Source organism: Monodon monoceros, unplaced genomic scaffold (genome assembly GCF_005190385.1).
Source record: "Monodon monoceros isolate NGI ecotype Baffin Bay Population unplaced genomic scaffold, NGI_Narwhal_1 Super_Scaffold_1, whole genome shotgun sequence".
In the NCBI taxonomy this organism is placed as follows: domain Eukaryota; kingdom Metazoa; phylum Chordata; class Mammalia; order Artiodactyla; family Monodontidae; genus Monodon; species Monodon monoceros.
In genome coordinates this window covers 80,184,261-80,212,178 of record NW_021703765.1, presented here as the reverse complement: position 1 = coordinate 80,212,178, position 27,918 = coordinate 80,184,261, and the positions used below count along the sequence as shown (strand labels likewise).

Here is a 27,918-nt window from a genome sequence, read left to right as displayed (position 1 = left end):
TGATTGGAAGTATTCTTTCTACATCTGTATTTGAAATTTTCTACAATAAAATATTTTTTAAAAATCCCCCAGAATGTACGTGCATGTGCCCAGGTAACTGGAAAGAGGAAGTCTGAGTGTGGCGACATCTGAGTATGACTTTCTCTTTCTCCTTAAACCCAGCCTGCTACCTCCTCCCCTTTCATTCTAACAGAAAGGGACGTGTGTGCACAACGACTGGAGTGTTTGCATACTACAGATGGGGTCAAAAGAAAAGGAACCACGTACATTTTTGGCGCTGCTGCTGAGATTCTCAGAGCTGATGGGGAGCAGAGTGCTCAGCTCCAGATCTGTAACCATCTGACGGGATTCTGCCAGCAAACGCTGAAGCTTGCTTGTGGGAGAAAAATCATCCTGGGAAAGCAACACAATTCCAGCATTCATGAAATCAAGAAGCACTTTTCATTGTTTATGTTTACAAGTACAATGTAACAAACACAAATGTTAAGTGTTCATTAATGTTTGACTTTATTTTTCGTTTTGTTTTGCTTTGTTTTTGCGGTACGCAGGCATCTCACTGCTGTGGCCTCTCCCGTTGCGGAGCACAGGCTCTGGACGCGCAGGCCCAGCGGCCATGGCTCACGGGCCCAGCCACTCCGCGGCATGTGGGATCCTCCCGGACTGGGGCACGAACCTGTGTCCCCTGCATCGGCAGGCGGACTCTCAACCACTGCGCCACCAGGGAAGCCCAATGTTTGACTTTAGGTATTACATATCAAAGCAGGGCATTAAACACTAGAAGAACCAAATTCCATTTATTTCTTAGAACCTACTTTGCTAAATAATTTGACTTAAACAGAACTTACTACAACTAATTAAGTAACATCCATGTGATAAAAGAATCCTAGGCATTGTTTACCTCTCTTAAATCAACTTGCCAAGGCTGTAATTACCAGGTCAAAATACTTAAAAAATGCAACTTTAACACTAAAGTCTTGTTAGCTTTTAAAAATAAGTGGAAATATGCCTTAGTTTGTTTATTCTTATTTAATTTTCAACTTTGTGTAAAAAGTTTTCCACAGTGTACAATCTGTGAGTTTTCCACAGTGAACATAACAATTAACTGTACAATTAAGTGTACAGGGGCTTCTCTGGTGGCACAGTGGTTAAGAATCCACCTGCCAATGCAGGGGACATGGGTTTGATCCCTGGTCTGGGAAGATCCCACATGCCACGGAGCAGCTAAGCCCGTGCGCCACAACTACTGAGCCTGCGCTCTAGAGCCGGTGAGCCACAACTACTGAAGCCTGCGCGCCTAGAGCCTGTGCTCCGCAACAAGAGAAGCCACCGCCATGAGAAGCCCACGCACCACAACGAAGAGTAGCCCCTGCTCGACACAACTAGAGAAAACCCGCGCGCAGCAATGAAGACCCGATGCACCCAAAAATAACTAATTAAGTGTACAATCTGATGACTTCCTACATACATGTGTACATGACTACACACCCATGAAGCCATCCCCACAATGAATACGGGTCGCGTTTATCACGCCTTTGGCCCTCTGGAATTCCTGCCTCTGTGAGTGCCTCCTCGCCATTCCCAGACAATGAATACGGTCGCGTTTATCACGCCTCTGGCCCTCTGGAATTCCTGCCTCTGTGAGTGCCTCCTCGCCATTCCCAGACAACTACTGATCTGCTTCCAGTCACCAGAGATTAGTTTGCATCTTCTAGAGTTTTATATAGATGTATTACATACTTTTGTCTGTTTGGCTTCTTTCACTCAGCATAATTACCTTGAGATTTACCTATGCTGTATGTGTATAAATAGTTCATTCCTTTTTATTGCTGAGAAGTACTCCATTGTATGGATATACCACAGTTTTATCTATTCACCTACTGCAGTATATTTGGGTTGTTTCCAGTTTTTTTAGCGAGTGCAAATAAAGCTGCTTTAATATTTCTGTGGACGTATGTTTCCATTTCTCTAGAACAGCTGGGTCATATGGTAGGTGTATATTTAATTTTTTTTTTAAGTAGTTTTTTAATAGAAAGTACCCAAGTGTTTTCTAGAGTGGCTCTACCATTTACATTCCCACCATCAGTGAACAAAAGTCCCAGGTGCACCAGATCCTAGTCAACACTTGGTGCCGTCAGTTTTGAACAAAGAGAACTAATAGTCATCAAATACCCATTAGGGACCAGGCCCTCCAATATCCCCTTTAAACCAAGCAACTGTGATGTTATAACTGCACATTTGCAGGCGAAGAAACTGAGGCTCAAAGAAATTAAATAACTGTACTAACGTCACTGAGCTAAGACAAAGCAAAACCGGGATTTGAACCCAACTCATCTTCCCGGATATCTTCCCAAAATAACACCAAAAATAACTAAGTTTACTTGAACTTATTTTCTTTACGAACCACCTGCAAGGGGCACCCCATTCATGTTGGAAACACTGGCTCATCCACAATAATGACACTGTAGACACAACCTCACTGCCTGTCTGTAGGGCCGTGGACAGACTACGGTTTATTCAATCACTGGATCACACATCAAGCAACAATCAAAATGAAGAGGCTATAGGTCCACGGTGTCAGCACAGATGAAGGTCACAAAACACTGACAAAGCTGGAAAATCACATCAGAAAGGATACAGACGGCAGTTTACCATTCATGTACAGTTTAAACAAAACAATAGTATGCAATTTAAAAAAAAATTGTGGTATAGTTGCTTTACAACGTTGTGTCAGTTTCTGCTGTACAACGAAGTGAATCAGCTACGTGTATACATATGTCCCCTCCCTCTTGGACCTCCCTCCCTCCTGGACCTCCCTCCCTCCCCCCCACCCCTCCCCTCCCCCCCGCATCTAGGTCACCACAGAGCACTGAGCTGAGCTTCCCTGTGCTATACGGCAGGTGCCCACTAGCTATCTGTTTTACACGTGGTAGTGTATATATGTCAATCGCAATCTCCCAATTCATCCCCCTCTTCCCCCGCGCTGTGTACACACGTCTGTTCTCTACGTCTGCGTCTCTATTCCTGCCCTTAAGTATACACTTTTATGTAAAACATAAAAGCATAAAGCAAGCATGGATGCAACTTCAGGGTAGTGGTTAACAGGTGGGGGTGGAGGGTAGGCACAGGCAGAATGGCACATGAACTTACCCTTTATCTGTAACATTTTATTTATTTCACAAGTTGAAAAATAAAGCAAATATGGCAAAATGTCAACGTGTTAAATCCGAATGTAAGTACATAGTTACTTGTATTTTTCATTTTCTATGTGTTTAAAATATTTATTAAAAATAGATAGATCAGTCACCTGGAGGGCCTGAGGGACATCCTACCTGAAGTTATCTATAGGATATTTAAAGAAAAGAGAAGGTAAATAATTATGACTTCAGTTAAGTAATATAAATTAAAGTTCTATAATTAAGAAAAAAACCCCTGAAGAATAGCCAAAATTAAGCACACTAACAGTAGTGCTCTAGGGGAATTAAAAGTGTGCTGGGAGGGCTTCCCTGGTGGCGCAGTGGTTGGGAGTCCACCTGCAGATGCAGGGGACACGGGTTCATGCCCCGGTCCGGGAAGATCCCACATGCCGCGGAGCGGCTGGGCCCATGGGCCATGGCCGCTGGGCCTGCGTGTCCGGGGCCTGTGCTCCGCAACGGGAGAGGCCACAACAGTGAGAGGCCCGCGTACCGCAAAAAAAAAAAAAAAAAAGTATGCTGGGGAGAAGCCTTGCTTGAATAAGCTGGGTATTTCTAAGCGAAATACAAACCTTTTCACTGGGCAATGCTGCGTCTTTGTTGACTAACAAAATCTTAGATGAGTTCTTTTTATCAGAAGAGGACTCCGTCTCTATCAACTTCTCATCCTCTCTTAAGGCAGATTTTGAAGAACCCAAACAGTGGGACTGCTGGCTGGCAATCAGCTCACTGTGAATAATAAAACGAAAACAAAAACAGGCATCTTGAAACAAGAGCAGACACATGTCACCAGTACTGTTATACTTGAAAGTATCTCAACAGGACAAAAAAAAAAAATGTTTTCTTTTCTGATGATGAAGCTCAAGTTTGAATAGAACATTAGAGACTTGAGCAGAATATTTGTGTAGAATATTATAAATGAATGCATACCTTTAGCAGTAAGAATTAAAACCAAATTCCTCGTTAAAGGGTAACTACAGAAGAGAGAATTGCCCTCCTCCCCACACCCACAAAAAAAAAGCAAAGAAAAGAAGGTGTGAGAGACGAGATCATCCAAAAGAGGAAAAAAATGAATACAGCGTAAGGTTAAACATTGGAAGATTCTAGGTTTTTGGTTTGTGAGACTGATTTTTGTTAATGGTCTTTTACGAGTCCTTCTGTGAAAGCAGAATGGCACTGTTGTGGGTCCTTGATTCTTCCATAGGGTCTCAGTAGTTAGAGAACAGACACGTGCAGCTAAGTTTCTGGTGCGTTGTTAACACCGGCCTCAAAGCAGAGCTGAGAGCAAGAGGCCCTGGAAACCTCTTCCTCCCACAGGCCCCGTGAGGCAGGCAGAGCAGGCCGCGGCGGCTGCCCCCTCCACACGTAAACCCCTGCACAGCAAATGGAACGGTGGTATAAATGTGACCATTTTAGTCAGGTGATGAAGTAGGTACACAAGCTCGTATAGTCTAAGGAAAAACAGGAAAACATCATTATCTTTTCCACTTAATCACGCGTTTGTCATGCGATGCCTTGGCCTCTGCTGGCAGAACGAGAAGTCACTTGAATCATTTCAAGCCACGGAGGTCAAAAGGGCCTTGAAAGAAAACTCTGAAATTGTCTTTGAATTTCTTTCATACACTAAGTTTAATATGTGTCCGCTCTGCTCTTAAAACTACTTAACACAAGCTTTTCCCTTAATATATGCGTGTTCTTGTTCAATAGTGAAAAATAGGAAGTTGTGCCCTCCTGGTACTTGCAATTATCTAAGATGATCTTTAAAAACCAAATACGAATAGATAATATTTAGTGTAAAAACCAGTTTTTGTTGACAGAATAACTGTATGATTTTTAAGCGACTCAGGCTTTTAAAAGGGCCAAACGATAATCCAAACAATGAAAATACCAGAAGGGAAGTTTAATCATAGAGTCCTATGAAAGTCAATGTGATGATTAAAATAAGGCTCTCAAAACAGAGGCTTCATCCTTTCTGTAATTTAAGATCAAAGAGCTAGGTTTGCTTTAACAATAGCAGACATTAGTGTAGCACCCCTCAACTAATTACAGGACTCAGCAATTCGAACAGTAAGATGAGCCTGAAAAATGCAGCCTATGCCAGAAACTAATCCATTTTTTTTCTCTTAAAAAAACCAGTTGGATAAGGGTGGTCAAAAGGCACAAACTTGCAGTTATGAGATACATAAGCACTAGGGATTTCATGTACAGTAGGATTAATGTAATTAACACTGCTGTAGGTTATATATAAAAGTTGTTGAGGGCTTCCCTGGTGGCGCAGTGGTTGAGAGTCCGCCTGCTGATGCAGGGGACACGGGTTCGTGCCCCGGTCCGGGAAGATTCCACATGCCGTGAGCCATGGCCGCTGAGCCTGGGCGTCCGGAGCCTGTGCCCCACAACAGGAGAGGCCGCGTCAGTGAGAGGCCCACGTACCACAAAAAAAAAAAGTTGTTGAGAACGTAAATCCTAAGAGTTCTTATCACAAGGAAAAAATATATTTTTTTCTTTTTCTTTTATTTTGTGTCTCTATGAGATGATGGATGTTCACTAAACCTACTGTGGTCATCATTTCCTGATGCACTGGAATCATTATGCCAAACACCTTAAACTTATACAGTGCTGTATGCCAGTTATATCTCAATAAAACTGGAAAAAAAGAAACCAATAACTGTTACCAGCTTATTAAATACAAATATTCTTTCTCCTGCATGATTTTTAAAAGTAACAAAGTTTGGGAAATGTAAAGTGAACACAAAGGCCAAAGCAGTTGGATGTGTAAATAAGCCAATGGGGGCAAAAAGAATGTCTTATCTGGGGTCTAGGGAATGTAATCTGGACATGAAAGAAACGGCTTATCGATTCAAAAGGATCCTGGCTGAGGAATGCTCCACAGCAGCATTCTACCCTGTAAAGTGACCTCCCCGTTTGTTTTAAAATAAAACATGTTTGCTCAGCTCATGACAACTGGCTTTGTTTTTAAGCAAAACTTTTGCCTCAGAAGCTGTCCTAGGCACAAACTTCTCACTGGAATCCAATACAGCCTCTGTGCAATCAAAAACTCAACAGCCTACCCTGTGATGAAAAGAGGAAACGGTTTGTAAACACTGCTTTCCGTTTCACAGTTGGCATGAAGTGGCTACTGTAGCCCTTTTATATTTCTCAGAACAGTAAGTAGGTTCCCTGGGTGTTCACAAACATGAAACAAGACTCACCTTGTGGAGGAGTTGTATTTGGTTCCACTGGCACTTTCCGAACAAGTGCACACCGATTTGTGGCGCACGGTTCTCTGCACTTTGGAAGGCTTGAAGATGCTCATCCATTCCACGTCAGACATGTGGCCTGGAGCTTCGATCATGAAGTCACTCGGGTGGCAGCACTTGGATCCCCACATGTCGCTTTCATCCAGACAGGCTTCGCTTTTATGGCAACATGAGACTCCAGACCTTTCCAGGTGATCTTGACATTTGACATCTAGCTTTTCTGGTTGTTTTGAACCAGAACAGTTGGCCAGGCCCAGGTAAAGGCTGACGTCATGCCACTTTTCATCGGCTACAGATGTTGATGTTTCCGAGAGTTGTTTCTCTTCATTCTGAATCCCAACTCCATTACCTTTTGGTGATTTTGCGTGGATCTTGCAAAATGTACTTTTGTTTTCGGGTTCAGTCTGGATTTTTCCTCCCAGAGACCAAGACTTTTGTTTCTCCACTAAGTCTTTTGCAAGTAGAGATGAGATAGCAATTACACTTTTTCCCCCAAATGAAGTATTAACCTGTAGTTTCTTCTCTTTGCATACATCATAAAAGCTCTCGTCTGACTTATTTTGCTGAACCAACGTGGTCTCAAATTTTTGGTCCTTAACCAGTGACTTCTGATTTTCCTCCCTCTTAAAATCGACTTTTAGGTGGTTATTTTCAAGGTCTGATAAACACATTTCTCTGCTATGGTGGCATTACAAAAAACGTAAGTTATAAGGTACACTTGATACTGTCGTTCTAAATATTTCACTCAAACCTCATCAGCTGAGCTAAACCCTAGTAAGACCCATTTGTCTGAGTTGAAAATATGAGGTAGAATTTTTATATTCTTCGGAGCCCAATTTTAGCCCAACCTCCTCCAGGAAGTCTTGCCGACCACCACACCCACTCCCCTCTTCCCCTCCTTAATGTCCACTGCACTGACTCTCCATACTGCAAATCATTATCTTACTGTATATATTAATATATATCTAATTAATCAGATAGCGAATTTCCTATTATAACTATATCATTCACTGTTTCATACATATAAAAGTTTTGTCAAAAGATTCTTAAGGGGCTTCCCTGGTGGCGCAGTGGTTGGGAGTCCGCCTGCCGATGCAGGGGACACGGGTTCGTGCCCCGGTCTGGGAAGATCCCACATGCCGCGGAGCGGCTGGGCCCGTGAGCCATGGCCGCTGAGCCTGCGCTCCGCAACGGGAGAGGCCACAGCAGTGAGAAGCCCGCGTACCGCAAAAAAAAAAAAAAAAAAAAAAAAAAAAAGATTCTTAAGGTTTTTGTTCACATGTAGAAGCATTTTTAATCCTCCTGGAACCTAATACGGCCTTTAACATACACTAAGTGTTCTGTAAATACTCGTTGATTGATCTATTATTTCTCTTCCTAATTCACAGTTAAATAGACATAAAGTCAGGATTGAAAGGCAATGGAGAGTCAAGGTACAACGATAAACTGGCAAGTGCCAAATGTGTTCACCAGACTGCATTCATGACCCTCCCATTTATCTGCTGGATGCCTATGTAGCTATATATTGAAAACTGGTCTAAGGTAAAAGTGACACCACATGTGCATAAAATAAAAATCATTGTGATAAACCTTCTAATAAATTGTCAAAGTTTTTCATGTCACACCTATTCAGGTGTTCTAATCTGTATGATTCTGACCCCTCCTTCTAGAATGAGATAAGCCACTTTATGTTCTTAAAGAATAACCTCAATCATCCAGCCCAGGTACCTTCCAGGGGAAATGCAGCGCAAAAAGGAGAAAGAGCCAATAGGTTAGGGGCTTCTGCCTGCAAGAGGTCGCTGGGTTGGTCTGGTGTTTATGAGTAGCAGCCACAGCTGGGATACAGAGCAATGGTGCAACAACCCCCAGCAAAAGACCTCGAAGAAGAGTACAGCAAATGCAGCAAAGTGTGGGTGAGTCCCCAGTTCTACTGTCTGTAGCAACAGCTGCTCCTTACATCCCTCCCTGCAACTCTGACCACCCCCATCCTGAACTCCACCCTCCGGGGAAAGGAGCTGCGTCATCCAGCCCAGCTTCTGCTCCTATGTGCGGTGATGGGGAACTCCCTGAATTCCTGTTCCTTTCCATGACTCCCTGTACCATTTCTGCTTGTAAAAGTGGACTCAATTTAACTGTGGGGCAGTTGTATGCTTGTTAAATTAAACCAGACCTCATATATTTATATTTTAATTTTACAGAAACCAATTTAATTCACACACTGCCTTTTATAGGTAGGAGTAGACTCCCCCTATTAACAAGGAAAACGGGAACATCAGGCTGAGAGCAGAGACCACCCTCAGCTGAACTTCTACTGCAGTTATTTATACCATTCTTTGGCATTATTTTAAGCAAGTACTATGCCCAATATATCTTCCTTTTCCCTATTCCTAGCCCGTGCCTAAAATACTGAGTGCTGAATGAATGAATAAATGATTCATCTCTGTAATTTCTGCTTTAGCTCCAAGCCTTCTACACAACAAACACACAAATAATGTGTTTAATGAATTTAATCAAATGGTTAAATTAAGATCATGCCTAAAATTCTCACTACAACCCAGGATTAGGTCACATACATTTACTCCCTACTACCTACCAAACAGTAGTTAAGTACTGGCCCACAGCAGGTACTTAACAAATATTGACTGAACGATGGAATAACATATAAGATCATATTAATAGCATCATACTAAGATTACCTGGATTCCAGGGCCTTTGATTCCTCCACCTTTGAGTCGTATATCTGTATTAATTCCTGAGAACTTTCCACATTGAAATTAAGAAACTGCAGATCACGCTGTTGTTTTATGTAAATCTGCCATAGATATTGATACATCAAAATAAAGCGTTAACAAGAAAGCTAAACTGAGCCAACAACTGGCACTTTGAAATGCCAAAACAGATCAGACAGTGACTAAAGAACTAGGCTGAATGTGTTTGCTTTTATTTTTCCCATGTTAGCACTGAGATTTGTTAATGGAACAAGTCTCCTAACCTTGAATTACCATAAGCAAGACCCTATCTGCCAGGTTAATGTGATACACCTTTCCTGTAGTCGGGATTCCAAACGCATCACAAACAGAATCACTGGGCACACGCTTTTCCTAGCTTGATGCTTGTTTATAAGCGTTTCCCACCTAACAGAGAAGGTAAGTGGGAGCCTACCTGTCTCAGATTATGCAGCTCTGCGCTCACGCGTTCTTGCTTTGACTTTGCGATATCCAGTAACTCGTCTTTCCTTTTGTCTCTCTCTACTATTTAAGAACAAATAGTATTAAAACGTTTTTCACCAGCCCATATCAACACAAACCTCTTCATTTCCAACAATTTTATGCCCAGCTAACTTTTTGCCCCCCGCCCCCTTCCTGAATTTTAAAACTGCAAAATGGATGGCTGGAAAGAGCTTTCATCAGTGATTCTGACTAGATCCTTCACCAAATTTGAAAACTCTCACAATATAATTAATGTTAAGTCAAAAAGGTATTCAAAACTGTACTGTCTGCTCAAATTACATGTGTGTGTCTGTGTGGAGATATGCATAGAAAAAGGCTGAGAGCAAGCATGCTGAAGTATCAAGTTATTTCTTAGATGGAAGGATTAATGACAATTATTTTCCTCTTTTTTTTTGAGGGGGTGGTTTCTAAATCTCTAAATTTAATACATATTACTTTACTCTTTACTTACTTATTCACATTACACAGGTAACTTACAAATGCATTTTCCTTGTAAAAATCCAAACAGCATATTACCTTTACCAACAGAAAAAAACCTAACATTACAAGGGGCAAAAAAAAAAAAAAAAAATCACTATTTTCACCAGTATGTAAGTCAATCTGATATAATCTCACAATCGGGCCACTTGTATGTATTCTCACTGAGCAAAAACTGAAGATATCCGGACCTATGAGGTGACCCCATAGGTAGACAAACTTGTCTTTCCATTTTCATGAAAGTCCAGCACTCCTTTACAGACTTTCTTTTTCTTGAAAACTCTTTACCTGATGGGTAATTAAGATTCAGAATTTTCTTTAATATACATAGTATTACACTCAATTTTCTAGCACAAAAAGAACAGAGGTTTTTTGTTTTTTTTTTAAATCTTCATTCTTTTACAAAGACCATAAACATTCTGCTGAAACACAGACACTTCGCTGTTACTAGAGTTGGGGTATGAGAAATCAGTATTTTAAAAAGTTTCAGAACTTAGCAGATGAGAACCCCCAGAAAGGAAAGATCTAAAGTGCTATACGAAGACTTGTATGGGAAAAAAATATTAATATTATGCTTAAGGGGAAATAATTTCATTCACGTAGAAGTGACAGATCAACAATAAATGTCTCACCTAAAAAAACCCACTACCTTTATAAGAAGGTCAAGCTAAATGCATAAAATGACCCTCTAATTATTAATACATGAATCGGTTTTGAGTAAATCAGGTGCAGCCTAAATCAAAATTTACAACTTCTATGGTTTATTAACAAAGCACCTTTTCCACGTCATTTTTCTCATGGATGAAAAAGAATACAAATATTTATTATTATCGCTTTACATTTGGAGCGTCACAGAAACCATTTAAGGACAAAGGCATGAGCTTTGCTGGAGACAGCAACTCTACCTGGACAGCTTTTCCGCAAAGTGTCTGCTGGCAGTCAATGGGGACCAGGCGGAATAAAGCGTGAGGAGGGATCTATGAAAGCCACCACCTCCTAGCCAAACGCGCTTAATGCTCAGCCCTTCTGATACGGGTCTGCAGCATCATCTTTTTTTTTTTTAAGATTTTTTTTGATACGGACCATTAAAATTTTTTATTTATTTATTTTGGGCTGCATTGGGTCTTCACTGCTGCACGTGCGTTTTTCTCTGGTTGTGGCGAGAGGGGGCTACTCTTCGTTGCGGTGTGCGGGCTTCTCATTGTGGTGGCTTCTCTTGTGGAGCACGGGCTCTAGGCACGCAGGCTTCAGTAGTTGTGGCACATGGGCTCAGTAGCTGTGGCTCACAGGCCTAGAGTGCAGGCTAAGTAGTTGTGGCGCACGGGCTTAGTTGCTCCGCGGCATGTGGCATCTTTCCAGACCAGGGATCAAACCCGTGTCCCTTGCATTGGCAGGGGAATTCTTAACCACTGTGCCACCAGGGAAGTCCGATGTGGACCATTTTTAAAGTCTTTATTGAATTTGCCACAATATTGCTTCTGTTCTATGACTTGGCCTTTTGGCCACGAGGTATGTGGGATCCTAGCTCCCCGACCAAGGATCGAACCCTCACCCCCTGCATTGGAAGGCAAAGTCCTAACCACTGGACCGCCGGGGAAGTCCCGCATCATCTTACTTTTTTTTTTTTTTTTTTTGCGGTACGCGGGCCTCTCACTGTTGTGGCCTCTCCCGTTGCGGGCACAGGCTCTGGACGCGCAGGCTCAGCGGCCATGGCTCACGGGCCCAGCAGCTCCGCGGCATGTGGGATCTTCCCGGACCGGGGCACGAACCCGTGTCCCCTGCATCGGCAGGCGGACTCTCAACCACTGCGCCACCAGGGAAGCCCTCATTTTACTTTTAAAGGTAATCCTCGTGCACAGAATTGAGAACCGTGCCTCGTGGCACAGTGAAAGCCACGGCGTCGGGTTTAAAACTTACGTCTCTTCAATTCTGAATTTATTTCTTTGCATTAGGTGAGTCAACACCATAACAAAAGCCTATAAAAGTAGTGCACTTGCAATGTTTACGTAGAGTCGCATTTAGTTTATGTGAATTCAACTCTATGCACAAAGAAAACAGTAGCTCTTTCCGGATGGAAGTGATGCCCTCAGGGCATCTGGGACTCCGGCTGCTCCCAGCTCTACCCATCTCTTCCATTAACAGCATGATCACACGCTGGGTGCATTCCCAGCACTCAGAGATACTTGTTTTGGACACAGCACGGCCCCTAAACAAAAGCCAGCTACTTTATTTGGCATTCAAGGATAATTTTAAATATATTTCAATACTGCCTTAATCTGACTTCAGAGTAATCTACTGTTGCACGAAATAGAATTGTTTCCTTAGATCTGATACTTTCCTACGTGGCTGGGTTATCTGGGGTCAAAGTGGAGCGAGTCCGCCTATTTCACAAGTTGGTCACTGAAGACACAGAGGTATGGAGCTCTGCTGACACCTGCCTGAGCGGGCAGCCTAAGGAAGACAGCACAAAGGAAAGGGTGCTGACGTCTGGACCTGCCAAATTCTGATCAAGTTTCTGTGCCTTTTACTGCCTGGGAGACCTTCACTCAGTCTCACAGGGCCTTGTCTATGGGACTCGCGGGGCCACAGAAATGTAAACTAGTATCATTGTTTTATTTGCAGACTTCTTATAAGCAATATGTACAAATGAAACATGTCTCTAAGCCTATGTGAAGAACTTCATCTTCAACAAGAGGAAAAAGAAGTTTTGAACTTAAAAGTACATTTTTAAGACATCTTCCAACCTTGAATAAAATGTGTTAATTTTTAGCCATGACACCTGAGAGCATATTATCATGTTAAGCCTTTAAAAATTCTTTTCAGGCTTTAATTCACTTTTATAATTTAAACATATAAAAATTGTTCTGAGACAGTGGTATGAATTGAAAAGATATTTAAGAAATCAGCTTAGAAAAGGATAAAAAAATATTTCATAAAATGGATTTATTAGAGTATTATCTAACAAGTTACATATACTTTACCTAGTAATACATAATAGAACATATGAGTAAAAACAGATGAACCAAAAAAAAAGGAGATTATTAAAATGTTCTGTAAATGTTTTTCCTTCCTCTGACCTCGCACATTTTATTCACAGCATCTGCAGAGCACTAAACTCTCTTTGGGCCTATGAGCTTCTTAGTCACTAGCAGAGTGCCTGGCACACAGATGCCGATCCAAAGATTGCAGGAATTCAACTATAAAGCTACAAACATATGTATATCTTTGTGTAGATGTACAAATATATGTATATCTTTATGTAAGTATCTGTAACAATGTTAACAGATTGAGACACAGGAATCCTAGAAATAATGGAAATAGTGACCTCTAGTGGTAGAAAACTGCATTTCCCCAATCTTTAATCCCATGAGATTAAAATGAAGAATTTCATTTTATTTGAAAAAAATGTAATATAATACTGTATTCTGCCCTTTAACTTATAGAAATGTAGTCTCTTCCTAGCAGGAAGGACATTGAGGGTAGGCATGAGTAGACCCAAACATGTTCACTTAGTTAATTAAATTCTTTTTTCTTTTGACCATACCACATGGCATGTGGGATCTTAGTTCCCTGACCAGGGATCGAACCCGCGCCCCCTGCAGAGGAAGCGAGGAGTCCTAACCACTGGATCTCCAGGGAAGTCCCAGTTCATTTAATTTCTATTTGGAACTTTACCTCCAAACCTATGGTTTTCTTCATACAAACCACCAAAATTAAAGTCTAACAAAATCTTCTTGGCTGTCAGGGCCATATATAGATAAGCTCTAAATATCAGTGATCCTCAGTTGGGAGCAGAGAAAGGAGAGGCTAGAAACTCTGACACACTGGGGTGGGCTGGGGTTAGAGTGTAGGAGAACATGGCGGTGAGGGAGAGTGGGGAGTGCCACTTTTATGTTTATCAGAAGGGGGCCTAAGTTACACCTTATTGACAAACTTGCTTTTAAGTCATGAAAAATTCATCCCCAACATTATTATTTTGCGGTCGTACTGATGTAACAAAACACATGAGTATTTTCCAACTGTAATAACTACAGGTGATCTGTTTGCAAAATTGAAAAAATGTTTAATTCCTAATTTTTATCTAGTATTTACAAACACTTGGCTCATAAGATTCTTTCTTATTGAATTTTTAAGCACAAGTACTATTTTTTAGTGAGCTAGTATAGTCGTGCACTCAAGCTAGAAGGGAGAGCAGCTCCTCATTTTACAGAAGAGGAAACAGAGTGAACTGGGAGGCACGATAACAGCTTTAAAATTCCCTGCCTGGTCCCTCCTCATTTCTCAAAGGGTGTTAAAATAAATTAATTAAATACATAAAGTATTTTGAGAGAGGTACAATTCATTTAGCCCATCATGGTAGTATCATAGAACGTTCAGGTTACTTAAACTAATTGTCTATTTTTACCAGTAAAAACCAATTCATCATGCAGGCAACTATTCTCTTGCTTGAGGCGAATGATCTCTTCTCGTTGTCCATTATTTTCTGTTGTCTTTTCATTTAGATCCTCTTCACAAATAGAAGGGAAAAAAAAGTCCTCAAATAAATACTAGTTCCTAGAAGAATATACACTGTGAATACCTCTCATGTCCTCAGCACCCGCTTCCAAATAATATGAAGTCCTGTTGGATCTACAGCCAAAATATGTCCCTCATCTAACATCTCACTGCACCCCCAGCAGTGACCCTGGCCAAGGCTTCCACCGTCTCCCTGCTCGAACCCTGCCTCTCCCTTTGCAGCCTACTGTCCACGGAGCAATCAGGGCCATCTGCTGGCGTCACTTCTCTGTTAAAAGCCCTTGTGCTACACTTAGGAGGAAATCCAAACTCATTACCTTAAGGCCTGCACAGCCTGGCCCTGCCCTTTCAATCTGTTCCTTACACTGGCCCCAACCTCAAAACCCACACCAGGGCTTTTGCATTTGCTCTTTCTTCTGCCAGGAAGGTCCTGGCCCAGATCTTTGCACGACTGGTTCTTCCCATCATCCAAGTTTCAGCTCTAATGTTCTCTTCAAAGACGCCTTCCCAGTGCACCCAAACCAAATGAGTCTCTTTCCCTCACTCTCTAGTCCACTATCCATGATGCTGCGTTTATTTTTGTAATAAATATTGAATTTATAAAATAAGACATAAAAGTTGATAAAAACAGACTTCTTTTTACTTTAAATCTTACCTAGGTAAACACAGCATTCAATAAATACTTATCGAATGCCTACAATGTACCCCAGGAGCTGGGCTATTAACTGGGGATCCAAAAAAAGAGAAGACAGAGTCCGTCCCTGCTGTCAAGGGGCTTATACTATGATTATGATTTTAGCTGAAGCTACAAATGGAGACAAAATTACGAGTGACCACAAGTCAGGGCGTCATAAGAACAAGATTTTAGGAGGTGGAGTTTCTTAAATTAAACCTGCCCCAATAGCCTTTCACAATTTGAACAGCAACTCCCTGCCTCATGAGGGATTCCACCAGGGACAGAGGTGGAGCAATCGCACCATCGCACGGCTCTGTCATTCTAAGTTTGCTCGTTCCACGGCAGGAGTCGGTCTTCGTGTCTAACGTGATGACCACTTATAAATGGGACAGTCTGGGTGCAGATTTAAGACCTGGATAGCGCCTCCATCCAACAGCTTCCCCCGCCCACAGTGGGGAAAGGCCACATCCTCTGCAGACGAATATAAATTTTTACTCCATCACCTAGACCCATATTCCAGTACATAGCACTAACCTATCTGGCATACCCAGGCTTCGTTTCATTAGAAAACTTCAAGTAGTAGAAAAATAAACTGTGGGGTTACTGTGAGAATGCAAATAGAACAGGAGGACACAAAAGGAATTCCCCCCAAAATAAAACACGCACCGAAAAGCCACTGTGGGAGTTTGTGTTGTTCGTGGTAACTCCTCACCCCTCCCTGCATTCCTCCCTCGATTTTTTGTAAATCCTCCCACAGGGGGCTGCCTGACTCGGGGTTCAGCCACGTGACTCGCTTTGGCCACAGAATGAGGGGGGAAGTGATGGTATATATGGGTCCTCCCATCTTTCTGCTTCTCTTAAGCTTCTGCCTTCACTGTGGGAAGAAATGCCCAGGCTAGCCGACCGGGGAGGAGAAGATGCCCCAGGGGAGCCACTCAGCTGGGCCCAGCGGAGATCAGCCAATTCCCGTGTGGCTTCCAGATACATGAGCTTCTCAAATGCTCGTGGTTGCGTGCCACTGAGATACTGTCATTGGTTGCTACAAAGCGTATAGTAGCAATAGCTAACCGGTACAGCAAAGGCAGGATTATTTTTAAAATAGAACACATGAGGCAGTTTCCCCCAACTCTGTTATTTATCTTGTAACACAAAAAATTGCAGCATAATTCTATACAAATGAAATGAACATCTCAGGGTAGGACCTAAAGCTAACAACAGACCTACTCTCAGTTATGAGATTAAGTGAACCCAAATGAAGAAATATATTCCCAAGATAAAATGCTTAAATTTATGCCTCTTCCTTACCTTTTAGCTTATTGACTTCAATCTTAAGTGCCTTCAATTTCTGCTTATAATCTTGCTTTTCTTTCACAATACAGGTCTCCACCATCTTAGCATCGCGTAAGGCATGCTCTAACAATTTAAATTTACCCGAACAGTCAGCAATGTGATTGACTGCCTCGATAATATCTTTGTCCTACAAACCAAATTTGAAAACTGTTACATAAGATTTTAAAATTCCAACTAAACAATAAGGAAACACTACACTTATTAAGATCTCATTGTGGGAGAGGGATAAATTGGGATTGACATATACAAACTACTATATATAAAATAGAGAATGAGTAAGAGCCTGCTTATAGCACAGGGAACTCTACTCAATACTCTGTAATGACCTATATGGGAAAAGAATCTAAAAACAAAGAGTGGATATATGTATAACTGATCCACTTTGCTGCGCACCTGAAACTAACACAACATTGTAAGTCAACTATACTCCAAAAAGAATTAAAAAAAAAAAAAAAAGATCTCGTGTACCCGGTTTCATTCCAAGCACTTTGCATGTGTTACCCCATTTAATCCTCACGGTAACTCTCTGAGGTAGGGACTATTGTTACTCCCCACGTGACAGAGGACTCGACAGTAAAGTGGCCACAGTTATACAACTGGTTAGTGATGGAGTTCCGATTTGAACTTAGCCGGCTGCCCCTGAAACCATGCACGCACCACCATAGTTTGCTGTCTCAGAAAGTTTAGAAGCAAACATTTGATTACGTATGAAATTGTAATAGCAATAGGAAGGCTGGTGGCCCTCGAGGGGGCTTCTTCTCTGCATTACAGATAAATCCCATAGGCTCTCTCTTCCTCCCCTTCTTTTCAGCTTGCTAAAATGACAGACACCAAGACCTTATGCCAAACCTACCCAATTCAGAACCTCTTATTGTTGAGGTGGTTGTTTTAATTACATAAAAGGTATCTATGTGCTTGTTGAAAAGCAATTCAAATAACACCTGAAAGTATAAAAATAATAAGCAAAAGTACTCCCCCACCACTCATGTGGAATAACTATTACTAGCAGGTTTTACCTTTGCTTAAGGACAAAGGTTTCTGCGATAGCATCCTATATGCATTCCTAAAATACTTCACAGTCTGCACATCTCACGTTAGGACTTATGGGAAAAATAGGGTTTGCGCAGACCATTCAAAAACCAATGGAACTCTGTGATCAGACCAGTAGCAAAGAAACCGTAGTCCTATTAAGTACAAGAACACAGTTTAGCAAACGCCACTGCAGACACATCAGTCGGGCAATCCTTTTCAGCTTCACCAGGAGTTTGCTATGATGGACACTGTAGGGGTTGCTGAAGCCAGGAAACTGGTCACTACTTGATTAAAGACAATTCTATAGATTTTAATATTTTCTTTTTAATTTTATGAAAGCTTGTCCCTGATCACTCAAAAACATTTATGTGCTGGGAAAAATCACACATGAATTAGCATGAGTGTCCCATTATACCAGAATCACTCCTCTAGTCACCTGCTGTCCAACACATGTGTTACCACATAGAAGAGACTTTATCAATCACTGTTTATGGCATGTTAGTGACTACATCAACTACTTGACTGCTAAGTTTTCTCCTCAATTAGAAACATATTAACGGGCTTCCCTGGTGGCACAGTGGTTAAGAATCCACCTGCCAATGCAGGGGACAGAGGTTCGAGTCCTGGTCCGGGAAGATCCCACATGCTGCAGAGCAACTAAGCCTGTGCACCACAACTACTGAGCCCGCACTCTGGAGCCTACGAGCCACAACTACTGAGCCCGCATGCTGCAACTACTGAAGCCTGTGCACCTAGAGCCCGTGCTCTGCAACAAGAGAAGCCACTGCAATGAGAAGCCTGTGCACCACAACGAAGAGTAGCCCCCGCCTGCCCCAACTAGAGAAAGCCCGTGCGCAGCAACGAAGACCCAACGCAGCCAAACATAAATTAATTTAAAAAAAACATATTAACAAGCAATTTGATAGCTAATGACTTTATGAGACCCAGTAATGGATACCTCAGAAGAAACCAGCTGAGTGCAGGCATGCTGGACCATGGAATGGGCCTTGGAGACAGAGACCCACAGTGCAGTCCTGCCTCCTCTCAGGGCCTTGGGGGCATCATTTTAAACTTGTTTCCCTCATTTCTAAAACCAGAATTTAAAAAAAGAGAGCAATATTGATAGCTCAACCTATCTGAGTCGCTGTGGGACTTCAGGAACTTAATGTACATTGCTGTACTCTATCAGCTACAAAGTGCCTGGCAAGTGGAAGTATCGTGATTCTGCATTACCTTCAGCTTTATCATGGTGGTGAGAGCCTGTTCTCGAGCTTGCAATTGTCCCACTTGAGCAGAAAGTTCCACTAATGTGTTGCTGAGATTTTCGTTTCTAGCCTACGAGGGACAACACAAAATACTAATTGAGTCATTTAAAAGCTTTCATTACTCTCACCAGCCACAATCTGTGCTCATTCTTCTGTTTCGTTTTTTTCTGTTTAGCTTTTTTAGTAACAAAGTGGGCTAAGTAAGCAGTCATCAAAAAGGAACACAAATATCTATTTCCCCATTATCCCCAGCATCTTATCAGTACTTGAGTTTTGCCCTACTGAATTCTATCAGTTCCGTTTATAAACATGTCTACTTCCTAATGGTCTTTAATGAATACTTCCAGGTTGGCAAGAATGAAAACTGGATTAGCAAGAGACTTCCTTTGCTGAAACAAAGTAGCATTAATGAACTTTGGTGCATCCTTACTCTATGTTGAAATAACTTCATATTGGGGTATTCCCACTTTTCAGGGTTTTTTTTTTTTTTTTACCCAGAGATCTAGATTTGATATAATTATTGTGTATATAATGTGCTTATTGGTTGGGAAAAAAAGAATAATCAGGCTTTTATTAAAAGAGATCTTCATGGAGGAAACTTAAATGCATGTTACTAAGTGAAAGAAGCCAATCTGAAAAGGCTACATATTGTATGATTCCAACTCTATGACATTCTGGAAAAGGCAAAACTCTGGAGACAGTAAAGAGATCAATGGTTGCCAGGGGTTGTGGCAGAGAAGCAGGGAGCAGAGCAGAGAGGGTTTTTAGGGCAGTGAAACTATTTCTGTATGACATTACAATGGTGGATGCAGGTCATTATTTGTCAAAACCCACAGAACGCACAACACCAAGAGTGAACCCTAATGTAAACTATGGACTTTGGGCGGCAATGACGTGTCAATGTAGATTCCCTGATTGCAGCAAATGTACTACTGTGATGCAGGATGTCCACAGTGGAGGAGGCTGGCTGGGGGAGAGGGCAGCGTCTATGAGACATATCTGTACATTCCACCCAATTTTGCTATGCACCTAAAACTGCTCTAAAAATTAAAGTTTATTCATTAAAAAAAAAAATCTTCCTGCTATGGACTGAATTGCACCCCCCTGCCCAAATGCACATGTTGAAGCCCTATGAAGCCCTAACCTCTAATGTGATGGTGTTTGGGGGTGGAGCCTTTGAGAAGTAATTAGGTTTAGATGAGGTCATGAGAGTGGGGCCCTCATGATGGCATCCATGTCCTCATAAGAAGAGACACCAGAGAGCTTGCTCATGTACTGTGTCTCTCCCTGCCACATGAGGACACAGTAAGAAGGTGACCATTTACAAGCCAAGAAGAGAGCCCTCACCAGAAACTGACCAGGCCGGCACCTTGATCTTGGACTTCTAACCTACAGAACTGTGAGGAAAGAAATTTCTGCGCAGTCTATGGTACTTTGTGATGGCACCCCAAGCCGACCAACACGCTCCCATTTTTTAATTCAACATATCAAGAGATTCCAGAATAGTTTTCACTTATTTTATAGCTAGAAACTGTCTAGAAATCTGAAAAAAATTTTAGACATAAAATCTATACAATTATTATGAGTTATTAAGACTCACTATATTACCAAGATCTATACTGATATCATTATGAAACAAGAATATGAAGGCTATAAGAACAACAAAAAAGGCTTTCTCACTGCGTCTCTCAAAAAGCAGGAGCTCAAAAGATATCTGATGACTCACCAGCTAGAAACGAAAACTGAAAAATCACTCCTACAGATTTTATTCCCAATATGCCACTAACGTGATACAGATATTTGTTTCATCAGCTTACACACAGTTATTCAGAAAGCATAATGTGCAGCTACTTGATGATACGGATCTCAGAATCTGAGAAAGGACCCATTGTTGATAAAACGATAGATGCTACCAAACAGATGGCTTAACAGTTAGAAAAGGGCTGTAATGAAGCTTCATCTCCAAGAGAAGATAGCACTGGCAGCTAACCAAAGCCCCACAATGAACACAAAACTATGATGATGGATGGATGGATATACTTTCATACACACGCACATGCATTTTTAATGGAAATATTTAAACCTAATTTTTCAATAACTGAAACACAAACAGAATTTGGGCTAGGGAAGCTTATCTTAAAACCAACCTCAAGGGCTTCCCTGGTGGCACAGTGGTTGAGAGTCCGCCTGCCGATGCGGGGGACACGGGTTCGTGCCCCGGTCCGGGAAGATCCCACACGCCGCGGAGCGGCTGGGCCCGTGAGCCATGGCCGCTGAGCCTGCGCGTCCGGAGCCTGTGCTCCGCAACAGGAGAGGCCACAACAGTGAGAGGCCCGCGTACCGCAAAAGAAAAAAAACAAAAAAAAACCCCAAACAAAACCAACCTCAAGGTCTTCAGAGAGGAGAGTGGAATGGGTTGCCTTTTGGGCCATTTCTTGAAGCTGTAGTTGAGTCTTTTGAAGAGTACTCTGGCATTCAATTTGATTCGATTCAAGGGTTTTTACTTTCTTTGTGAGTGACCTGATTATTTCAGTTCTTTTATGTAGTTCACCTGAGGGAGATTTCATCAATAACTTACTTGTGGTCAGATTTGAAGCTGAAAATGCATTATTTTCAAAACACATGGTTAAAGGTTCATACTTCTTTTAAAAGTTTTTATTATGAAATGCATGATATTGTACCTTAGTCAAGAAACAGAACACCAGCAGCAACCCAGAAGGCCCTGTACGTCACTTCCTGAGCACAATCTCTCCAATTTCCCACCTTCCTAACCACCGTCCTGATCTTACTCATTTCCTTGTTTTTTATTATAGTTTTACTATCTATGACCACATCCCTAAGAACAGTTTAATTTGAACCATATGTAAATGGAATTATACTCTATGAATTCTTCTGTTTGCTTTTTTTGCTCAAGATTATGATCCTGGGAATTCCCTGGTGGCCCAGTGGTTAGGACTCCACGGTTTCACTGCCAAGGGCCTGGGTTCGATCCCTGGGTGGGGAACTAAGATACCACGAGCTGCCTGGCACAGACGAAATAAAAAAGATTATGATCCTGAGATGTATCCATGTGGCTGCAGGTAACTCCTGTTTGTGCACTGTCATTGCTGTATAATATCATTATATGATCATGTCACAATGTATTTATACATTCTACTACTGGTGGTCATTTGGACTGTTTCCACTTAGCAGCTATGATGTACAATGCTGCTCTAAATATCCTCCTACAAGCATCTTGGTGCTTTTTCAGGAGTTCCTCTAGAGCCTCGCTACTCAAAATGTGGCCCTTGGACCAGCAACAGGGACATCACCGGGGACCTTGTTAGATACACGACCTATTGTATCACAATCTACATATTAACAAGATCCTTAGGTAATTCATGTGCATATTGAAGGGTGAGTAGATTTCCTAGAAGTGGAAATGCTGGGCCATAGCTATGTATATCTTCAACTTTACCAGAACTGTCAAATGATTTTCCAAAGTAGCTGTACCAGCTGACACGCCCACCAGCAGTGAATGAGCCTTCCCTTGCTCCCCACTTTTACCAATACCTGATATTTTTTGCCAGTCTGGTAAGTATAAAAAGGTCTCATTATGGTCTTAATTTGCATTTCCCTAATTACTAATGAGAATGAGAACTTTTTGTACATTTATTGGCCATTCAGTGTTCCGTGAAATGCCTATTCAGGTGTCTTGCTCATTTTAAAACCAGATATTGGGTCTCCCTGGTGGCGCAGTGGTTGAGAGTCCGCCTGCCGATGCAGGAGACACGGGTTCGTGCCCCGGTCCGGGAAGATCCCACATGCCGCGGAGCGGCTGGGCCCATGAGCCATGGCTGCTGAGCCTGCGCGTCCGGAGCCTGTGCTCCGCAACGGGAGAGGCCACAACGGTGACAGGCCTGCGTATCGCAAAATAAATAAATAAATAAATAAATAAATAAATAAATAAAAAATAACTTATTGCTAAGAAATGCTAACCATCATCTGAGCCTTCAGCGAGTCGTAGTAGTAACATCAAAGATCACTGATCAAACATGACCATAACAAATATAATTATAATGAAAAAGTCTGAAATATTACGAGAATTACCAAAATATGACACAGGGACACAAGGTGAGCAAACGGTGTTGGAAAAATGGTGCTGATAGACTTGCTCAGTCCAGGGTTGCCACAAACCTTCCATTTCTAAAAATCATAATATGTGCAAAGTGCAATAAAACGAGGTATGCTTGTATATAATGTTATCTTCTGCTTTAATATGTTTATATAAAAGATATTAATTATATAAGACATACTGCATCTAACGTACAATCATATTAAATACTGCATTTATGTGTAGCTACATGTGGGTAGGTGTGGTCAGAATAAAATGGGATGGTCATCAACGAAATGGAAAAATTACTCATATTTAGATTGTCGCATTTACAGAATCCTTTGTGTAATATAAGTAAAGAAGAAGGTGATACATTGTCTTTCTATTAAACAGATCTAGTATTTTCCCCTCTAGCACATTCTAGTATTAATGCAGTGTCAACAGAACATTCAGACTTTAGGGCAGCACGAAAGGGACGATAGTTAAAATATGGTACAAAAGGAAATTTTTGTAAGCCATTTTTGAGATTGCTCTAATTTTAAAAGATGACTATTTTAGGTATTTGAGATCAAGTTCAATACCAAGTTTAAAATCTTTGAGTCAGTTCAAGAGAAATGGCCAGTTCTGTGGCACCTTCATTCATACTTTAGCTCAAAACTAATTTCCTTCAGGTTCACTCTTGACACTCAATGTTGACTGAAGCTGCCCAGCCCTCTTTCTACAGCTAAGTACTTCGCTTGCCCTACTTTAATTCACATTGTGTTTGTTCTGTTGTGAGTGTTCACGATGTCGTCCTATCTTCAATTAAAATAAACTCCAGGGACTTCCCTGGTGGCGCAGTGGTTAAGAATCCGCCTGCCAATGCAGGGGACACGGGTTCGAGCCCTGGTCCTGGAAGATCCAACATGCCGAAGATCAACTAAGCCCGTGCGCCACAACTACTGAGCCTGCGCTCTAGAGCCCGTGAACCACAACTCCTGAAGCCCACGTGCCTAGGGCCCGTGCTCCGCAACAAGAGAAGCCACCGCAATGAGAAGACGGCACACGGCAACCAAGAGTAGCCCCCGCTCGCCGCAACTAGAGAAAGCCTGCACGCAGCAACAAAGACCCAAGTCAGCCAAAAATAAATAAATAAAAATAAAATAAAATAAACTCCAGTGCAGCAGGGATTGTGTTGAGATGTTCCTATCTTACCCTTGAGCCCTTTTAACGTGTTGGCATGTACAAGTGCATGACAGATGCTGCTGCATATATGTCTGACCTTCTAATTTGCTGCAACGTTCTTCCAAAGTCAACACTTTCTGCCGATCCTCTTCCCATGAAAGAAGTTGTCTTTGATGTACTGCAACCATATCATTGAGCTCTCTATCTCGATCTTTTAATTCTCCAATGAGCAGCTGTAGCTCTCTCCGTTGTTTCTCAATAGTGGAAATCTCAACTTCCGACCCAATGTTCTAAACATAGAAAGTGGCTTCACGTCAGGATAAAACTAATCAACATAAATCGGCCAAAGCATATTTTCCAAACAATTACATCTTCTTTTGCTGCCAATTCAAGGTAGTTAAATTACGTTTTATTCGCTGATTATAACATGATGTCAAAATTATGTATATTTAAAGCAAGTTCACACCTACCGCACTCTGCCTCTATCACTTTCTGTCGTACCATTTACACCACTCTTAAAGAGTGGGACCATTTGTAAAACCTCCATTGGTTAATCACAAATAAACCCATTTCTGCATTTTGTTTTCTTTGCTGTCAACCCTCTCCTTGTATCAATCAACAATATTATCCCTCAGCTTGCCCCAGAAATTCTACAGCAGTCAAGTAAAGGGGAACAGGAAGTAATTACTGTTTAAATGTAACTGATCCAAACTCAACATACCTACTTGAAAACAAATTTTGTAAAGGCAAAATTTCAAATATACACAGAAGACAAGAGAATAGTACAGTAGACTCCCATTTGCTCAGTACCTAGGTCTTTCTTACCACTATCAAGATTTGGCGACATCTCTTTCAATTTTCCTTTTTCTTTTTGTTGTTGATAAAAAATACTTTTTACTCTTAGATACTTCAGTATGCATCTCTAAAAATGAACGTTTTTATATAACCATGATGCCATTTTCATGCCTAACAAAATTATCTACGATAACTCCTTTTAAGCATACATCATTTTAAAGTCTAGTGCAGTGAAGTTGGTCTGACCTAAACTGGAATCCAGAATTAGCCACTTAGTGGCTCTAAGACCTTGGGTAAGTTACTTAATGTCCTTAAGCCTTAATTTCCTTGTCTGTAAAATGGTAATAGCAGCATTTTAACTTCTTAGAGTTGTGTGGATTAAGCAAGATAATCTCTGTAAAGCACTCCACAGTACTTGGCACCATTGTAAGTGTCATTAAAAATTAATCAATAGTCAAGCTAAGAAATAAGTGGAAAACTTCATTTGAGCCCAGCTGAAGATTATAACCTGGGAGACAGTCTTTCAGAAAGCTCTGAGAACTGTTCTGCCTGTAAGAGGTCAAAACACAGTTACAAACACTTTCAAGACAAAGGGCTATACATCAAAATAATATATTGACCTTTACACAATGCAGATCTGCGCATACAAGGCAAGTAGTGGGTCATAGTGACCCCTTACAGGATTGAGAAAGGAATGTTATCTCCTAAGGAGTTCCTTGCTGGCACCGGGAGAAAACAGCTTTTTTTTTTTTTTTTTTTTTGGCAAGCAGGCATTCCTACGTCTTCTAAAAGGACCTAGTTAATGTGTAATGCAGATGCACAATACACACCAAAGGGGAGGAAGCAGTGGCTTAGACGACAGAGAAAACTTTGTGAACTTTTTCTGGTCCTGCCTTAAAATAATTTTGTTCTATCATAAACGACCAACAAACATTAGCTAGTATTATCAATATTTTATTATTAATATTGTAAGTCACATTCCAAAGTATGGTACTGTCCCCATCTATGAAATAAAGAACTAAAAAACAAAACCCAAAAACCAAATCCCTATGCTGTATACCCGTAACTAACGCAATATTGTAAACCAACTATACTTCAATTAAAAAAAACTAAAAGTGTTACTTTAAGAATTCTACCTTAAAGACAGTAGTTTAAAGTTCACCAGAGGCCCATGTACACCCAGTACTCGCGACTCGACTCTGCGCCTGGGCTGAACAACCCATTTTCATTAAGGTAAGGAAACTGATGTGACGCTCCGTTTTCCTTCTGCGTCCTGGGTATTGTTTTAAATTTTAAGCAAAAACGATTCCTCAATAACCCCAATGCACGTCGTCCCCGCGGTCTGCTCTCCTCTCTCCCCGGGACGCGACGGCGGAAACGGGAAGCGCAGAGCATCGGCCGCTCACCTGGCGCCCGGCCAGGAAGGAGGCCGAAGGGTTCATAGGTGTTTCCTCCGCCCCCGGAGAGAGTCGGTGTGCGCAGCGTCACCCTAGAAACGCCATCGGCGCGCCTACCCGGAGCGGCGGGGGCGAGCCCCGAGCCCCGGAGCCCCGCACCCTCGCTGGCCCAAGCAACCTCGCCCAAACCGCCGACCCCGCGGAACGCGCCCGGCCCACTCGGCCTACTGCGTAGCCGAGCGGCAGCCCCGGCTCTCGCGACACCTCGGCGGCCGCAAGACCCCGCAGGAGGCCGGTTCCCACTCGGCCTCGTCGGGCGCGGCCCCCGACCCCCTCCTGGCGTTTTGTTCTTCCAAATCCGGGCCTGGGGGCTCTCGAATGATTTGCCTGGAGCTGTAAAAGCCATTATCCCGGCCCGCAAAGAACCGTTCTTCACCATGACCCTGAGAATGATGGAGCAAATGAAGGGCTGTTTCTGCGCTGTCGCCCTGGCGTGTGACCATGTGCTCGCTTACTTATTTCCCTCTTTCCCTCCTAAACTGTGAGCGCGGTTGCTCTGGCTGCTGTGTACTCCGGGCAAGGAGAACACTTTCTGGCATTCAAACAACAAACAGATGGAGGCAGACGCCACCCCTGGTAGTTAATAGTCAGTTGCTGGCCATCCCAGCAGACAGCTCTAAACTGAGAATCACAGTTGAAAAGAGAGAGAAAAAAATTTAAAAAGGGTTTTTTTGACTCGATGTAGCTCTTTTGTTAAATGATGATGATGTACCCCTTGGGGTGGACGTGCCCCACTTAAGATGGACGTGCACCACCTGGCGTACAGCCGGGGAGGGTGCTGTCCCCCTTGGGGGTGTGCCCGAGCTGATTTAATCAGCCCCTTGGCTCGCGTGATTCCTATTGTTAAATCAGCCCCATACATCAGGTGACTCCCATTGAGTCAATCAGCACCATTTATCACGTGACTCCCACTAATTAAATCAGTCTCCATGAGTCACGTGGTTCTCGTTGATTAAACCGGCTCCCTTAAATATCGTGACCCCCACTAAATCAATCGTCCTTCTTAAATCTCTTGGCGTTCATTAAACCAATCAAACGCCTTAGATTTCCTAGCCCCCATTAAATCAATCTGCCTTCTTACGTCTCAGGGCATCCATTAAGAAGGATTGATTGATTTAATTAGGGTCACCATATTTACGAAGGCAGATTGACTCAATGGGAGTGCTGTCCCACGTGGGGGGGGGGGTGCTCAGGCGCCCCTTGGGGGACCGTGCACCCCCCGGTGTACATCAAATGATGATGACGTACCCGTTGGGACGCAATGCATCCCCTGGTGTACAGCCAAGGAGGGTGCCGTCCCCTTGGGGGCTGGACAGGCACCCTGTGGGGCAAGAACCTTGACACTTTATCGTGACAATATTTACCACACTGAGTTGAAGCTAAGCTTTTTTCTCGTGTTGTTTCATAGTCACTCCT

General features: G+C 42.3%; 1 protein-coding gene across 2 annotated transcripts; it reads right to left on the bottom strand.

Annotated features, from left to right (window-relative positions):
- On the bottom strand, nt 1–26,642 carry CCDC62 (coiled-coil domain containing 62). 2 transcript variants are annotated; one of them, XM_029216831.1, is made up of 11 exons: nt 26,452–26,642; nt 24,348–24,540; nt 21,378–21,544; nt 18,962–19,063; nt 16,652–16,823; nt 14,561–14,662; nt 9,611–9,699; nt 9,145–9,260; nt 6,401–7,126; nt 3,760–3,920; nt 1–437 (listed from the first exon to the last, which is right to left on the bottom strand). In XM_029216831.1, exons 1-11 carry the CDS (start codon nt 26,485–26,487, stop codon nt 187–189), a joined length of 2,115 nt encoding a protein of 704 aa, XP_029072664.1. In that variant the 5' UTR covers nt 26,488–26,642; the 3' UTR covers nt 1–186. The 2 variants fall into 2 exon arrangements, with proteins under 2 accessions (XP_029072664.1, XP_029072666.1); XM_029216833.1 differs by lacking the exons at nt 14,561–14,662; nt 16,652–16,823; nt 18,962–19,063; nt 21,378–21,544 and having other exon boundaries at nt 1–393; nt 3,764–3,920.
- Between the last annotated feature and the right edge of the window lie 1,276 nt (nt 26,643–27,918).